This window comes from Phycodurus eques, chromosome 3 (assembly GCF_024500275.1).
Source record: "Phycodurus eques isolate BA_2022a chromosome 3, UOR_Pequ_1.1, whole genome shotgun sequence".
NCBI classification, from domain to species: Eukaryota; Metazoa; Chordata; class Actinopteri; order Syngnathiformes; family Syngnathidae; genus Phycodurus; species Phycodurus eques.
Window position 1 is genome coordinate 23,073,977 of NC_084527.1, and position 18,266 is coordinate 23,092,242.

The following is an 18,266-nucleotide window of genomic DNA, read 5'->3' on the forward strand; positions in this document are numbered from 1 at the left end:
GGCCCAATGCATGTTTAATAATGACCCAAAAGTGTCAGAAACGAAAAAACCAAAACAAAACAAATGTTGTTTCGATTACTAACAGATCAAGTTTCATACCGAATAGACATCATGACATCACAAACACGTGACATCATACTATGACATCATTGTCTGACAGCATGACTTCATGCTGTGACACCAGTGTGACATCGTAGCATAACATGATAGCATAGCTCGACTTTACTACGAATCAATTTGACCAACCGCATTGCAGGATCCTTAATGATTACAGATGAAGGCATGGAGTGTTGTTTTGGGGCCTGGCTACCTGCTGGATTGGAGCCGCTGGGCCCTGTCAACAAAATGCGGGTAAAAATGTCGTGTGACCACCGGGGCCGGGGGCCAAATGGAAGTGCCAGCTTAGCACACACATAAAGTGTCCTCCTCGTGTTGGCGGGGAGGGGCACCATGACACAAGCGAGGAAGCATGAGGTCACTAAATATCACTGGTGCATATGCGTGTGTGTAATTTTGTGTGTGTGTGTGGTTTCGAGTGTGTGTGTCAGCTGTATGAGGTCACTAAAAAACGTGTGCAGGAGTGTGTGTGAGTGCAACGTGTGTTAATGTGCTTACGTTTGGAAGTGTGTGCGTGTGTGTGCTGCTTGGCACGTGTTGATGTGAAATGAGATGCAACCGCAGCGACGTGCCCACCACTGCAGTAATTCATCACTCCGTGACCGCCACGGCCAGGCCTCATATCTTCTCCACTGGCCTCTTATCTCCTTCCCCCAGATGTGTCGCTCGCGACTGCCAAAGGTGGCATTAACAGCATTAACAGCACTTCCAACTTTTTTTAAAGATCTTTAAAACTATACAAACCCATTCAAACGTATATAATATACTAAGAGAGAGCAAGAACAATGGATAATACAAAATATTATACAAATAGTATAAAAAAAATAGTGATTTTAATTAATTTTTTTTTTTTTTGGTCCTGTTCGGCTGTTAGGTCAAGCAGAATGGAAAATCTGTATCCCTTTTATGCCGGAACAGTTTTACTGTGTCACAGTGGAGTTTTTAAGCTTCCGCTTTGGTTTCTTAGTATTGTAATTAAGGTTTATTGAGAATCGGACTTGATTCGTCGAACACGACAAAGTTTCTAGAAGGGAGAGAGAGAGAAGCAAAGACAAAAGACAAAGCACTAATTGTAAACAGGATGAGAGAAGTGAATCATTACATTATGGACAACAATGAAACATTAAATATGAGTGTCGCATGGGGCTGTAGCAGGACAAGATAGAACAGGACAGTAACTGCTGTAATAACCCAGCGGGAGCGCGATCGGTGAACCGCAAGATAGTGGGGGTTTACTGTATTGCTATGGTGCAATCTGGTGGCACCTTGATGCCAAGGAAACTATTTGAAGTGAGTTGAGGAACTTCATTTAAACAAAAATACTCCATAGCGCATCCGGCAGCTATAGGCATTTGCAGTACATTATAAACCAGGGGTCACCAACTTTGGGTACTGTACCGATTTAATGTGAGGGGCTACCAGTTTGATACACACCTCTGAAATAACAAATGTGTTCAAATTACATTTAATATATTAGGTGAATTTATGTGGAGACACTGATCTTGTTAATCATTTCTCGCAATATTAAGGAAACCCTTTGTTTCTCTAAATCTCTGCTCGTGTTTACATTTTCAAATGATCACTTCTCCAACATTGCTCGGAAATCACAATGTCCCATCACTGGCGAGCTATTTTGAGAACAGGCCCATGGGCTAATCATGTGGCGGTTGGGGGCTACTTGACCCCACATTGGTGACCCCTGGTATAAACACTCCCCTATCCCGCGCAAATAGCGGGAGTTCACTGGAGCTGAAAATCTGCGATATTCAAAACACCATAGCAATCCTTGTTCATACAGTATATAGTTTTATTCCTCCCACACATTTTCACCAAATCTACACACACACACGCACACACGGTGTGTGTGTGTTTTGAGTGAGTGAGTGAGTGAGTGAGTGGAGAAGTATTAAACACATGGTAAACATCTTGCAGAATACAAATTGTAATCAATCAACAAATGTAGAGTATAGCACAGTGGTTGTCCACTGCTGTCATCTTACGACCCACATTTTTCTATTTTTGCAAGGTCGCAACCAGCTTTTATAGACGTTAAGAACAGTAAAGATGTTTTTTTGTTTGTTTGTTTGTTTGTTTAAAAAGAGCCTACGAAAACACAAACACAATATATTACATTTTTTTAAACGCTGTTTGAACCCACGACCAGTTCCGAATCACTGGTATAGGAAATGCGTACAGTATTGTAGCGTCTGTTTACATGCATGTGCCTTTAAGAGGAGGGGCCTGGTGAGACGGCGGTTTACGCCAGCAAGTCTACGTGTGATCGTCCGGGTGTGAGCTGTGGGCTACAGCAACTCCTGCTTGAGTGTACTTGGTGTGCATTCCTCATCTCCCAGCGTTCAATAAAAAGTATATGGGCAACGTGACGTTGTGTTTTTCCATCGCAGTCAGCAAATATTCTGTGAAAACCCATTTAAAAATTCTAAAAGTACTGCTTTATTCAACAGTTGGACTTTTTATGGGTCGTGTATATATGTAAAGTAGATATTTATGTCTTTTACACATTTCATTTGACTTCTTACAGCTCTCGGGCGGCGCTTCCTTTTTCTACCACTTAGGGGTGCTGTTGATCTGTTTTTCCAAATCTCTCCCTCCTGTGCTGAGCTCGTCACACACAGGTACGTCGACCCTCTTTGTTTTTCAAATACTGCGTAGGAAAATGTCTTCTTTTTCTTTCCGTGTCTTGACGCCGTGATGTGTTTATGGTATCGTCGTTGATCACAATTACAGGATGCCACCTTGCTTTCTTGATCAAGTAAAACAAAAAACAAGAATTGTATCCCAAGCGTCAGATTGGATTGTATCGCATTCAAAAGGGTATGTGGCATGAAACATTTAGCAATTTTTTACAAATACATAACATAATAAACATACTACTTAATAGTATAATAAAGACATGTTTCACTCGCAGTTATTTCTTATTCGAAACGTTTCATGATAAATTGATAAAAACGCTCTTATGTGTTTTGTAGATTATACCTCGACGTATCGCGTATAGATTTAAGTAGATAATTAAGTCTCGAGAAAGAAATCTGTACTGTTTAATTATACCTATAATCGCATGTAATAATATTTTTTGTTTTTTGATATATTTAATTGTATATTTTGTATTAAGTACAAATCTATGTTGGTGTAGGTAATTAATTGCAATTACTGTCTACAGGATTGCATTTAATAGTTACACTATTTCTTATGTACTTCTATTATTATTATTTCATGATTTTGTAATAAATACATTCAGTAAATGTTTGTTGCAGCCTACTTGTATTACTTCAAAATTATAATCGCATTTAATGTTTTCAAGTGTGTTTTTAAATGAATATTTTTTTTCATCTTTATGTCTACAGGTTATATTTTGTAAGAAATAAAAATCAGTACACTTGCAGCTTGTAGTAGATGTATAATTATTCTGAAATATTATTGTATTTAATATTCTCAAAGATTAAATAATCCACATCTCAAAATAGTTGTAGCATCTTGTACATGTATAACTGCACCAAATTATCATACTTATTAATAAAAACCATATTTTACCCATTTATTTTTAAATGCAATCCTTTTTTATGAAATACATTTCTCAAAACCCTTTTTACAGCCTGTTGCTGTCTAATTACATCTAATTGTACATAATGAACAATTAAAATCAAATGTAAAATGTTTTAATTAGGCCTGCCTGCAGACGTAAAGTATAATTAGCTATAATTCTGCATCTACAGGCAACAACCACTCACTGATTTTTACTCATTAAATATATTGAATTCAATTGTTTTCAATGAAAATTAGAAGGTGCAATGAGTAAAAAAATAAAAAATAAACAAACGGTTTCATTAAATAAAGCGTGTCTGTATTCCTTCAAATTATGAAAAATGTAAAGAAATAAACATACATTGATGTACAATAAGAGGACAAAAGAGCAGGGTGCCGTTTGAAAATAAAGCTATTTTTATTGTCAATGCATTCAACATGATTAGATCAACTGTCGTACGTAGTAAAATTTCCCCCCAAACGGAAAACACCAACCCCCCTCCACACACACACACACACACACACACACACACACAGACACAAAATATGATTATTATTATTATTATTAGCAATACCATTGTCACACTTTGTATTTCAAATCAGAACCCTTTGTATTTACACACGGTCTGCATGTGGAGTGGATATGGTTTCCCGTAGTCGTGCATGCACTCGCTCACACACATTGTGTCTATAATCATGTAGGATATAAAATACAACTCACTGTACATTTACACATATTTCCATCTTCCCTTCTGAGACGGGGTAAGTGCTTCATAAATAGATTCATTTCAAACGTGACATTTGTTTTTTGGACACAAAAAGGAACCTTCCAGAAAAGGAGTGCAAAGGGGACGGGGGCGCCACAAGGGGGGTGGCGAAGTCAGTGATGATGATTCTAAGGCATTGGTTCTCAAACTTTTGATTCTCCGCAATGGCTTCTGCTAACGACCCAAGCTAAACTTGGCTCCTCCCCGACATAAAATGTATCAAATTCCAACGTTTTTGAAAATTAAGCCCTCAATGCCAGCTTTATTTAGCAACATGAAATTTGTTAGACATGAGTAGACCCAACAAAAAAAGTCGCAAGAAGCCATGACTGAATAGACACGGGAAGTCTGCCATTTTGCTTCAAAGTAGCCACTTGAGGCTCATTTGGACTGTTTCAGGGTTACTTCTAAGACAAATGCTCCAAGAGAGTTTTTGAAAAGTCAGTCCTTGGAGAAGGTTTCACTAAGCAACATGAAATTTGGTCAGCATGTCTACAATGAGTCGACCCGTAGTCTCCGCAAGCCATGATTGCAAAGAGACAGAAAGTCTGCCATTTTTTTTTTTTCCACATCGTTTCCAAGGGTCCTTCGAATACAAACTCCGCCGAGAGAGTCTTCCAAAATTCAGCCACAGAAGCCAGTTATACTTAGTAACATGAACTTTTGCAGGAGTGTCGCATGAGTAGACCCACCGAAAAGTCTCAAGAAGCCATTACTGAAAAGACACAGCAATTTCCGCATTCGTCTAGTCACTATTTTTTTTTTTTTGTTGTTGCTATTTTTGAAACAACCCAAGATGCCACAATATAGAACTGAAGACCTGTCTATGTAAAAAAAAAAAAAAAAAAAAAAAAAAGTAGTGCGGTAATTGCTCCAAAGAAGTATATTGAAGTAATACATTTCAATTGATAGATAAGCCTTGTATGTCTGGTAGGAGCTCGGTTTAGCCTGTGTTGTTAGTAAGAGAAGCTTACAAAGAGTATTTGCTGGATGTACATACACACACACTTAGGGTGTATTTTTTCGAAATCAAATCAAATGTTGTCGTCGTAAAAAAAAAATATAGTTTGAGAACCCCTACTCAAAGAGCACATGACTGACGGGGGACCTTAAAGATTTTAGTTATTTTGCGGCACTGAAGGGGCAGGGCCCCCTTAATCCACCTAATTCCTGACAGCTCCCCCAGCGCCAGGTCCGGGGCCCTCAAGTCAATTGTGCGAGGTCATGTGACGTGACAGGTGGTGGCGCTCTCGGAAGGACTCGTTACAGATGGGACATTTGAGCTTCTCCTCGCGCCGCCGCTTGACCAGGGGCTCCATGGCGTACTCCTTCTTGTGGTGCGAGCGCATGTGGTACACCAGGTCCGAAGTCATGCGGAATGAGGCGTTGCACTTGGCGCACCAGTTCTGCGCCGGCAGGCACAGAGACGTGAAGGAGGGCGGCAGGAGTGTGAGCGCCGAGGGCATCTGCAACTGGACGGCGCCTGAGTTCTTGGGCCAGAAAGAGGCAGCTGCTGCGGCGGCGGCAGCGTACACAAAGGGGCTCTGCTTGGCAACGCCGCCCGGCACAGGGCAGTTAGCGCCCAGCTCGGCGCCCTGCAGCTTGGCGGCCAGGTGGTCGGCCTGGTAGAGACGACTGGACGAGATGGTGTCGCCCACCGCAGGGTGGCAGTCCAGCAGCTTTGGCGGCAACACCAGCGGGGAGATCTGGGAGTAGGTGGATCGAGCCGGTTGACTGAAGGCGCTCTTCCTCTCGCTGCCGCTGCCTCCCTGGCTCACCGAGGTGAAGGCGCTCCCCATGGGTGGGGTTTGGGGCGGCTGCGTCTCTGACAGAACCTGCCGGATGTTCGGGTGCTTCTCCGAGGGGCTGCTGCTGGGACGGTCTTTGTTCTCAGAGTTGGCGGCCGACGGGCTTTTGCCGCCGCCGTGGTTCTTGAGAGTCTGAACCGACTTCTTGACTTCGGTGAAGGCGCTGCACTTGGTCTCCGAGGAACTGGAAGAGGAAAGTGACCGGTGATTCTCCTCTAAGCCGTACACTCCCCGGTAGTTCTGCGCCGACGTCGCCAGCTCCTCCTTGGACTTGGACTGCGGCAGGCCGGGTCGTCGGCACTCCCGGTCCTCCACCGCGGAGAACTTCCTCTTACCCGAGCTCTCGCTGCACACCTCTGCCTCTCTGTCGCGCAGCGGGCTTCCGGTCCGGTTGTTTTCCATGTCCCGAGCCAGGTTGTGAAAGTCCGTGGAGGGTTTGCTTCCGTCGCCCTCAGAGCGGCCGTGCTTGGGGCTGCTCCTGGTGGGCGTCGCGTTGGGACGGTCCGGGCTGCGCTCCCTGCTGGGCTCCTCGTCCGCCCCCGTCAGGCTCTGCAGTCTTTTGGTGCAGCGGAAGCGGAGGTGCGCCAAAAACGGGAACTCGAACTGGAACCTCTGACTGCAGTCCGGGCACGAGTGGTGGGATGAACCTTTTTTGGGAGAAAGACACAAACATTAATTTCTAATGATACGTCATACTTTCACAGACCAAACTAGTCATTTATCTTCAGATTTGCTTGCAACAAAACTCTCGCTTAAACGTTTGTTTTTTTGCAAGAGAAGACCCCCCCCACCCCCCACCCCCCATATCTACTGTTGTGATTGCAAACACTAGAAGCTAGATTAAAATTATCTTTTGTCATTGAATACCTCCTCAACATACAGTACTGTAGCTGCCACAAACCCTTGGAACTGGTGACGACAAAAACTAGAAACTCTATATCAAGCTCTTTTGTGAGAAGACCTCCCAAATGTATAAACACTACAAACTGGTGACCACAAAGCCTAGATACTAAATTACGACCTTCCAGATGTGTTGTAGCAACCTCACTAATGTAATGTGGTGACCACAAACACGAGAAACTCTTCTTTTACAAGAGAAGACCTCCAAAAGGCACTGTAGCAGCAACCTCCCCGCATTCCGAAGCTACCGTAAACCTGAGAGTCACCTTTGCTCTTGGCCGACACCCTGGCGGCAGTGAGCAACAGCAGTTCCACCAGGTCCTTCCCGTACCACACCAGCAGCTCCTCGTCCTTCTCGATGCGCCTAAGCGAGCGGTAGAAGAGTTGGCCGTTCTTCACGTACGCCTCCAGGTTCTGCTCGTCCTTGTCGCGGGCCGACTGCACCAGACGAAGCCACGTCAGGCCCTCCGACGTGCTGTTGGCCGCGGATGTGTCCACCTGTCAAAGGCATCAAATGCACGTGATCATTAGTAACGGTGCCCATTCGCTACAATGGACGCCTGCATATTCGCAGTTCGGCATTTGCAAAGTCACCTTTGTGTAGATTTTTTTGGAACCAATCCATGTTATTTGCGCTTCCCGATCCCCTGCCTATTTGCAGAAACCCCTGCTTTCTTGCATTTTTCTGACCCTATCCCCTGCTTGTTCTTGGGGTTTTTTTCTCGAAAAAAAAAGGATCGTGGCAATTATAAGGGAGCCTCAATTACTCATGGGTTTTTGGTCATTCACTATTACAAATCTTTTTTTTTTTTTTTAAAAACACATTTTTAAAAACAAATCCTCAAACATACATGTTGACATTTTAGGAAAGGATCGACATTTTTAAATCATTTTGATGCATTTAAATATATATGCATACATAGAAAAGAAAACATCTAATTTTCAGCAAAGTTTTTTTCTATTTGAACTCAAACTACAAAATATAGAGATTACATTTAGAGTAAACTAAAAATGTAGGCTTTAAAATAAATTGTTTTTTTGCATGTGACAATAGCAGATACAAAAAAAAAAGTGGGTTAAAGAGACAAATGATTTAATTATTTTTGCGTTCACATTTTGTCAATTTCAAAAAGAGATTTTTCATCCATCCACCCATCCATGTTCTTTTACCGCTTCTCCTCAGTAGGGTCGCGGAAGAGATTTTGCAAAATTGAAAATTTCAAAACGATATCTGTGATCTACTTTTGGTTCTGATTGGTCAAAATTCAATCAAATCAATGTGGAACACTTTGTGTGCTCATTGCACAAGTTAATCGATCTGAATTGAGACCACATTTCAAGGTGATCTTGGTGGGTTATTGGAATGGTACACAGACTCCAGACAATATTATAATGAATACAGTAGTCATTTAAAAAAATGAAACAGATTAGATTCCTATTTGTGTTCAAATTGCTAATTCACATTGAAAGCGGATTTTGTTCTTTGTGGTCCATTTCGGTTTCTGACAACTCCGGAGTCGTGACCAATATCAGATTTTGATACTGACGTTTATGTCGTTTTTTGTGTTCACAGATACAACACAATTTTTGCATTCACGTTTTTTTTTTTTTTGCTGTTGTTGATTGTTGTAAAAAAAATGATGTTTAACATGTATCACAATATGCCTTTGATGCCCCCCTCCCCACCCAAAAAGTGTATCGCTGTATCGTGATATTAAAGTGAAGTTAAATTTCATCAATATCATGATGTGCATTTAATGTCTTTTTCCCCTTCAAAATATTGCAATATCACGAGTTATACTGTGATTTTCTCACCTATTATTGAATGATTTAAATTGAATTGTTCCTTCCTTTCAGTTCCATCGTATTGTGTATTATAGATTTCTTTCACCCCCCTGTTATGAGATTATTGCAGTACCATGATAGTAATGTTGGCAAAATATCCAAATATCGTGAGACGAGATTTACAAATCCTGACTTTTATTTTATTCCCCCCCGACCGAATATATTACTTGTCACTGCATCATGATATCATCGCTGATGAAATATCAAAATAGCGATAAAATAAGGGTGGGTGGGGAATGCGGAGTCGTGCCTTTACCCGGAATATGTAGGGTGCGGTGCGCTTGTCGGTGGCCTTGAGCGCGATGAAGGCGATGCTGTCGTACATGGACGTGTGGCTGAGCACGCACGGCCCGAAGATGGCGCTCTCGGGCACGTCGCAGGTGGTGTAGACGCTGGTGAAGATGTCCGTCAGACACTGTTGCACCGCCTTGGCGTCGCCGTCCCACAGCTGCGCCTTGTGGTGCGAGCTCGACTCCTCCATGGCCGGCCTCTGGGTGACATACAACGCATCAGGTCATATTTATGCGCATTTAGGAGCAAAACGTAGCTCGCAGCAAAACAAATCAAAATAAATGCACAATGCTCGCAGAAGGGGAAATAAATCAGTTCTTGTACGCCGAAGCAACTGAAAACTGGTTTATTTCTCTACGTGGTTAAATAAAAAAAAAAACTAAGATTATATAAATAACACCTTTAAAGTGTTTCTCAAGACGCTTTTTTACATGTTAAGGCAAAAAAAAAAAAAAATACGTCACTGCAATTTCGACCTCATTACGACATCAACCTGTTTTTATAAGCGCTGACATGAATGAAAGAACAAAAATATCGTCTCTTTTGAAACAATAATATTGGCCGCTAACGGTATTAAGAACACTCATGCTCATTATTAATATTATTATTATTGCTTCTCGTTTCACACGTTTACACGTCACTTCATCATACTTCCATATTCACATTTGTATACTTCAATTACTCTTACTGAGATTTGCTTCACGTGTAAAATGAGTTATAAATAAAATGATGATATTATTATTATTACTACTAACAATTGTTCGTACTAATTATTGTGCGTGTAGATTTGGGGTCCCACGCACCGTACGGAGGTTTTTTTTCTACTGTATTCAAGACAATATTCTACAGTTTAATACAAATGTAATGATTGCATTACATTATTACATCGTAAAATGGCAAAGAAATGGCGTATAATTGCAATTATTGACATCGCTGTAAGTGAAGAAAACGATTTTAAAACAACTTCAAAAAAATCCTTCATCCTTTTCGTAAAATTATTTTTTAATATGGGTGTAACATAATATATGCGGGGCTACGTGGAGTTATACGAAAGCAGGAGTCACAAAAAGGAGTCTTAATTCTGTAATAATAATCAAAATAATCTTAATCCTGATCCCGTCATAAAGTCATCCATTCTCTTTTTATCCTCTTTTACACGCTTTATATAGCAGCCTCATTTGCATAATCCGCCACTTTCCACCCGGCGCGGGAGAGAGTAATTAAAGCAGCACAAGCGCTTCATTATTGTGATGATGATTTCTTTCTTTCTTTTTTTTTTCTTTTTTCTTTTGCTCTCTCTCCCCCTTTCGCGAAGATCCTCGCTTAAACTCGCACTTGACGCGCGTAATAATTAAAACAAAACAAAAAACACTTAAGGGATTTTTAACATTTTAAACTAAACAAAAATGATGCTTTATTGAATAAACTGTTATTTTAAATGAAATAAAAGGCATTTGAATCGCGTGACAAGTGCAGAAATGGTGGCTTGTTTGTGTGTACGTGTAAACACGATTAGAATTTTGCAGTTTTGAGAGGATTTCGGTACCTGCAGAATGCTCAATTCGATAGAAACGACGTGCAGTTAAAATAGATTCGTTGTGAAATGAAACGACGCTTGCAAATGCTAATCACGAAAGTGACACTTTTCAGCAGCTTTGCCGACAAATGGAAAGATTTGCAATTGCAAATAAGGAAGGACTTGGCACGGGACCTCGGGTTGCTTCACCCGGCTTCATCGGTCTCGGCGTGCTCGGTGCCGATCTGCCGACCCCCCCCCCCCTCCCCTCCCCCCCCACGACCCCCCATAAACACCCCCCATAGTGTGTTTTCAGCCCCTACCTCTTGTGCAGAATCGGAACCAAGTAATCCACAACCTGGAGCCACAAAAACCGACGAATACGAACGAAGAAAAAGCAGTCAAAAAAGCGAGAGGGGAAGGTTGCGGGGCTTCCTCAGTGTACGAGAACCAGGACCCGTCCGGCTCCGGCCTCGTGGCGCTCGCGCACGAGACGACGTGTTCCAGGGCTGTGGAAGACTCGCGGGGCGACACGCGCGTTTTGTTGGCCGCACATCATCTCTCCGATGAGGCGTGTCAGTCCGCGTCTCCTCCTTTTAACTCTTCACTGGCCGACCGCCGCTTGACGGCACTCAAGCCCGGCCCACCCCACCCCACCCCACCACCACCACGAACCCATCAACCCCCCCCCCCCCCCCCACTCGCCCTCCTCATTATTATTGTAATTCTCATCAAAAGCCTTGATGCTCACTAACCCACTTTGGGTAAATCAAATGTTCAGTCGAATGAAGTCTTATCGCTCCTATTGATTTCCATACATACGCGATCAGAATGAATGAATGAATACAGAGCCGAGTCGACCTTTGCCCCAGTTGCAGCGAGCTTCAACTCCACACGCAGGTTCCGCCTCCGTGCACCGGAAGCCGGCTCAGGTGGCTTCTCGGCCGGCCCGGTTCGCCTAATTCTCTACCTACCGAGTTCCGTCTCCGAATATCGGTCCATTTCGTGAGCAGTAGCCGGGTCAACAGACGCCTCAAGCGGCCCACGTGGCTCAGTTGTGATGGTTGGTGGTCTACTATCCTGTGCCGTTCATTTATTCTCATACATATTCATGAATGAAGACCCAAATTGACATTCTATTATGCTCAATTTGCTTGACGTCACAACCATGTCCACAGTCAAGCCCTGCGCACCAGCCGGATCAGGAACGTCTCCACATCCCAGTCGGCTTTTGTTGGTCCTCTACACTAATTCATATATCATTGACCTCAATGTATTTTGTGTTCCGCTCAAGTTGCAACTTGAGCGGACCTTCCCTACCCCCAGAACACCAGTCCGCTCCGCGAACAGGAGCCGACCCGGGAGACTCCTCAGACGGCCTCGCTCGGCTCTGCATCCCGACAGTTTATGGTGGTCTATCTTGATTCATATTCATATATCATCGTAAATATTAACCAGAATTGAGCGCTCATTACCTTTATTGTTACACACATCCGCGCTCGAATTGCTACACAACCCTGTCCCTCTGCAGCCTCCACCTCCGAGCCCCGGGCCCGCCCGCGAAACGCGGCCGACTCAGGAGGCTCCCAATGCGGCTTTGCCTGGCTCAGCGTCCCGGCGGAGTGATGTGGGCGGTGGTCAACTCTCCGGCAATACCCCGAGGCGCGCTCAGGGGGCGCCAGCGTATAATGCTCGTGGCTGTGTGAGACGAGGGAGGCTTTTTTTTATTTATTTATTGATTGATTGATTTATTTTTTTTACCTTGATGTCAAGTGCATGATTCATAAGCACTTTTAAAGGCAGGAATATGATGACAAATTGATGACGGTATTAAAGTGTAATCACACACTTTTTTAGCTCAATAATTTCCACTCAAGATCCACTTGAGGCGACTAATGACACAATTTGAAGATGTCTCGTCCTTTTAGGTGTTTGCCCTTGTGCTGCATCATAAATCCATCAGATCAATGGCGGCGGCGCATAAACAAATAAGACCTTCATCTTTTTGGATTATTCTAAATAAATCAAAATTGGCCAAACAAACAGAATGCACCGGAAAGCTGCTCGATGTGGTTTTAATTATATCTATATAAAAACAAAACTGTGCTGGCCGAGGAGAGCTGTCATACTATTAAAAAAAAAAAAAAAAAAAAATCCCAGTTCATTTACCAAGATTCTGTTTATGTTTTTGTTGTTATATCAAATAGTAAAATTGTCCCTGTTAGCCATGACAATTTTATTTTGATTATCATCACCCTGGCCTTTGGGGTTTTGAAAAGAGCAAACATAGAAGATAGATTGGAGATATAATGTTACATATTCTTAATAATAACGCACATGTATAACATACACACATTTAACACACGTACTACAGACACACAAAACACATTCAACCCATACAATTCACACACACGCACACACAAGCTACATGAACATACACAAATAAAATAGATACCGAACATACATCGCACACATTAGCAACATGCATATACAACTTGCATACAAAGACACATTCAACACACACACACACACACACACACTTATAAAACAAACACATAAAACAAAAACAACATACATGTAATACATGATGGTTTTGATTCTGAAATACACAAACATTACATACACACATGTACAACAACTCTCACAACACCCACGTTTATACAACACAAATGGAAAACAGACACATTGAACATAGGTGCACATATACATCAAAAACATAAAATATATATGCAAATAAAACACATTCATAATACACGCAGAACACACGTCCAAATGCATAACACACAAATCGCAACTACATACAGCACAATACTTAAAACAAACATATACACAGACGCACGTATACATAAAAACATATCATATGTGCACATAAACACATACATTTACAATACACAGATTCACACATAAAAGACACATACACATTTACAACACACTCACATACTGTACAATGACATACAACACAACAGTTGCAACACGTATATACATAGTGTATGCGCATATACAACACGAGCAAACAAGCGACACACACATGCATTTAAAACACATTAATACAACACAAAACACACACACACGCAGCACATACACACATAAACATGCATACAACACACACAACACATTCTTCTTTAATATGCCAACATATAACACACTCGCGCACACCACAAAATACAGCACAACACTTAAAACGTATACACACATTACATAAAACAACACATGTATACAGTATATAATAAGACACACACAGACATAGACACACACACACACGCACGCACACACACTTGCAATACAATACATATTCAAATATAACAGACTTAACCCTAACCCAGACACACAAAACATAAACACATAGAATGCATATACATATGCAACACATACACATACTGTATACAGCATAAAACATGCATACAAACATACAACACACACAACAACACTGCCTTAGAGGCCTTACACAGTCATTCAGATGAGGACTAATTGAACCATAATGTCATGATTCTCGTTCTTCCATCCTACGATGTTGTGTAATTATCGATCAATGAGTTCCGTGTTCATATAAAGGATTTAAAAGCAAATGGTTGCTTTTGTTGCGTGCACAAACAAGATAAACCCATCAATCGTGACTGGCAGTCATCATGAGGCAAATAACATAAATACCTCAGAGGGGAGGGAAAAAAAGGGGATTTCAAAAAAGATGAATTAATAATGAGCCACTTTTTTTCTCCGTTTAAACCGGCGATTTATCCAAAGGGGGAACGCGGCCAAGAAATATTGTGTAGGGCACATATGGCACTTCAGCTGCCATATGTGCCACTTTTCACTAAAATTGGCAATGACGTCCGTGATGGTCAGCGGCAACTGCCAAAAACACAGCCAGGCCCCAGCACGGGAGGGGGAGGAAGATGCTTGAGGAGTGAGGAAGGCTGGCGAGGGTTCATATCACCACAGAAGAAGAACCAGAAGAAGAAGATAGGAAAGGGGTGGGGTGGGGAATGAAAGATGGTTACATCGTGGGCCACCAACCTACACACCAGGAACGCGACAATCCGTCCACTTCCAGCCACTTTGCGTTTGGAATCCTTTTTTTCCCCCCATAGAAAATAATATGGAAATGGCTTGAATCTGTTCCAGTGTCAAACTGACACCATACGTGTTTTATAGGAAGTTGACCACTGTAAAGATTAAGGCGCAAAAAAAGAAAACGTCCATACAGGCTATATACTGTACAATAGACACACACACACACACACACACACACACACACACACACGTACACATGCAACACACAATGCACACACACTTGAAGCACACATTATACACAGTACAGCACATCCAAAACACACATACACATATCGTACAACACCCATTACACGCACATGACCCAAATATCTACTGCATAACACTCACACATGCAGAACACACATTGCATGCAAAAAAAAGCATACACACATTCATGCAACACAAACCTACAACACATTCGTACGACACTCGCACAAAGACACACAGATTTAAAAGAATGTTCTTCTCGGAAATAAGGTAGATGACTGAAATAATTTGACATGTAAAAAAAATGTTGCCTTTACATAGTGAAAATCCACAAAATTATATAACAAACACGACTGGCTGAAATAGATTTTGTTTGAATCAGAAAAATATGAACGAACATATGACATTAGTTCAGCAGGTTTTACCAAATGAGTGTGTACCGGATGGATGGATGGATACAGACAATATAGTTTATAATACATATCAGGTCCTCCTTTAGGGTTAAAAAAAAAAAGAAAAAGAAAAACATCCCTTTTTGACTTCCTTTTTTTGTTTCCTAAACCTGAGCCTCCGTCCCTTCTTTCCCAGTCCAGCTGCCAGAGCGGCTCAAGGCTGAGGGGTCCACTGAGGCGCCGTGGCAACACTTAATGTCTCCAACCCTGTCTCGCCTCAGGGCGTCCTCCATAAAACACACAAAAACACGCGCACACGCAAAATGTGCACGTCTGCCTATGTCAGGACCGCCCCGCCCATCACTGCCGTCAACTCGTCTGGCACAAGTGGGCCGATCGGCTCCGACTGCGTTTCAAAGTTTCTTCTTCGATGTCTCCTAAGGGCAGGCCGACACCAGTGGGGGGGTAAGTAACCAAGTACAAATACTTATAGTTACTGTACATTGATTTTTTATTTTTTATTTTTTTTTAAAGTACAGTGTAACTCCAGTTTTTGTGATTTATCCCTTCTAGAAAGTCTGACTAAAACGGAATCATGTGAAAACCAAAGTAATAATCCCCATAGGAACTAATGTAAATCAAATGAATGCTAAAATATGAATATGTTTTATAGAGAATAATAATTTGATGGACAGATAGCAATGTGAAAGAAATAGAAATGACAAATGAAGTACATAAAATAACATTTTAAATCACCTTTACCTCTTTCTAAGTCGCTTGACGGCGTACGGAAGGTGATAACGCAATGCACATTTTTATAAAAAAGTGTTTATTAACGAGCCTCCCGGTCTGCTCGGCAACACTCAGGCTTTTGCACGTTGAGTGTCGCGCTTCACGTCGCTCATTTTCATGACCAAAGTTTGTTTGAACGTGTCCGGCAGGTCCGACGCGCCAGGGCTCGTTTTGATGTGGTGCCGGGCCGCGCCTGACGTGCCAGGAGCCGGCCGGGCCCTCGGGAGGGGCTGTCGGCTCCCTGCCCCAGACACGTCGCACGTTCAACAACAACATCAGCCGCCGTAGTGCCCCTCCGCCCCTGGTAGCCTAACACCTCGTTCGAACCCGCCGCGCACATCCTGCGACCGCTGCGGGAAAACAACAAATCAAAGCCAGCACACACGCGCGCTGTGTTGCACTGTGTTTGTGTGTGTGTGTGTGTACAGTTAATACATCTTTGTGCAGCTGTTTGTGCACGTGTGTGTTCCAATGCATCAGTGTGTGTATCTGCATGTATGTGATTGTTTGTGCTGTTCTTTTTGGTACACGCGTAAATGCTTGTGTGTCTACTGCACAAATGTGAAAAATGTGTTTGTGTGTTTGTATTCAAAACGTGTCTTTACGTGTGTGTGACATGCATCAGGAGACCTATGTTTGTGTGTCTGTAAAATGCGAGTGTGTGTGTAAAGGCATCTGTACGCAGGTGATTGCGTGTGAGTTAGCATCTAAAATGTGTTTTTGTATGTGTGTTTGCATCCATGTAAAATGTGTTTGTGTATTCGGGCCGGGCATTGTTAAGACCCACACGATTCGATTCGATTCGATTTTGATGCGGTAGGGTTGCAATTGGATTCCATATTGATTTTAATGTTCCGACATTGATTCAGTAAGAAGTAGGAATACACAAAGGATGAAGAGTAGATGTTGACAAGTTTGAAAAGATTTGTTTTTGATGCCGTGTAAAAATATGTCGTATGTCACATCACATATTTAAAGCAATAAATCATATGAAAGTAAAAAATTGCATAACGTATTTGGATATATGAAGTACATAAGTAAAAAAAAAAAAATACTGCAGTTGTGTTATAAACAGTGAAAAGGTAAAGTGCACGTGAACTTCAAATAGGTTTACTTCCTCTTAGAAAGTGTCATAAAAAATGCAGAATAAAAAAGGTATTTGTTCATATGGAGTGCAAAAGTTAAAATGAGTTGACAGCTCTGTATTGCAAAAGTAAAATATAGGTATACTTAAACAATATTTCTTTACTTATTTGATCTGCTATTATTATTTGCAGGGTATTTAAGTAATACCTGCAGCATTGTGAGACAAGCTAGTTAGTGATGGGAATTCTGGCTCTTCTTAGAGAATTGACTCTTTCAGCTCCCGAACGGCTCTTGAGAATTTTTTGTCCTTTAAATTAATTTATCACAGAAAAATAATGTAAAATTATGCATACTAATGGAGAAAAAAATGCATTATATTTTTATATATTATTATTATTTATTATAACAATATACCTTTATTTATTCACTCTACATGGTGCTGCATTACAATAAAATACAAAAACAAACAATTCACAATTGCACTAATAAATATTTTAAGCGACGCAGAATCACTGCAAAAAAACCACAACACAAGAAAATATAAATTAGAATATGTAAAACAAAAATAAAAATAAAAATATTGGCATTAAGATAACTTACCGATAGTTAAGATTGGCATTGAGAAAGCAAGTGCCTCAGCTTTGACGTGCTGATCCGGTTTCTTCTGTCGGCTATTATTTGCCGTCTCCTTTTTTGGGAGAAAGTTTTCTCACAAGGGACAGACATTGCCACAATGTGCAACAGTTGCATTAGACACACTGAAACCTTCATTAACATCAGGTTCAGATTGTATAATATAGAAGGTTTGAACGTGTTCTGTGCGCGTATTTTGTTTCCACAATGGTAGTATCATATGTCAGGTGGTATCGTGTGTTTTTTTCCGTCACGTTAAGCAGACAGAAGATTGTGAAAGTGCTTGTGGAACCAGGAAGAAGGCACTGCCTTTGTTGGT

General features: G+C 41.7%; 1 protein-coding gene and 1 long non-coding RNA gene across 3 annotated transcripts in view; one reads left to right on the forward strand and one right to left on the reverse strand.

The window, feature by feature from the left end:
• LOC133400273 (uncharacterized) overlaps positions 1 to 17,217 on the forward strand; it is a 41,510-nt gene extending 24,293 nt beyond the window's left edge. Inside the window, exons 2-4 of one of the 2 annotated variants that reach the window (XR_009768323.1) lie at positions 2,660 to 2,753; positions 15,633 to 15,901; positions 16,378 to 17,217. This is a non-coding gene — a long non-coding RNA (uncharacterized LOC133400273). Of the gene's footprint in view, positions 1 to 2,659; positions 2,754 to 8,708; positions 8,855 to 15,632; positions 15,902 to 16,377 lie in introns of those variants that run through there. The other variant, XR_009768322.1, reaches the window with a different exon arrangement.
• On the reverse strand, positions 4,061 to 11,415 carry prdm8b (PR domain containing 8b). The gene is made up of 4 exons (XM_061672734.1): positions 11,111 to 11,415; positions 9,237 to 9,470; positions 7,402 to 7,633; positions 4,061 to 6,882 (listed from the first exon to the last, which is right to left on the reverse strand). Exons 2-4 carry the CDS (start codon positions 9,459 to 9,461, stop codon positions 5,636 to 5,638), a joined length of 1,704 nt encoding a protein of 567 aa, XP_061528718.1. The 5' UTR covers positions 9,462 to 9,470; positions 11,111 to 11,415; the 3' UTR covers positions 4,061 to 5,635.
• Positions 17,218 to 18,266: the final 1,049 nt, after the last annotated feature.

Excerpts from the sequence above, each read along its gene's own strand:
- prdm8b (XM_061672734.1), bottom strand. The coding sequence starts at position 9,461 with ATGGAGGAGTCGAGCTCGCACCACAAGGCGCAGCTGTGGGACGGCGAC. Across the intron at positions 7,634-9,236 it reads CCGCACCCTACATATTCCGG|GTGGACACATCCGCGGCCAA; the intron begins GTAAAGGCACGA and ends TGCCTTTGACAG. Across the intron at positions 6,883-7,401 it reads GGTGTCGGCCAAGAGCAAAG|GTTCATCCCACCACTCGTGC; the intron begins GTGACTCTCAGG and ends CTCCCAAAAAAG.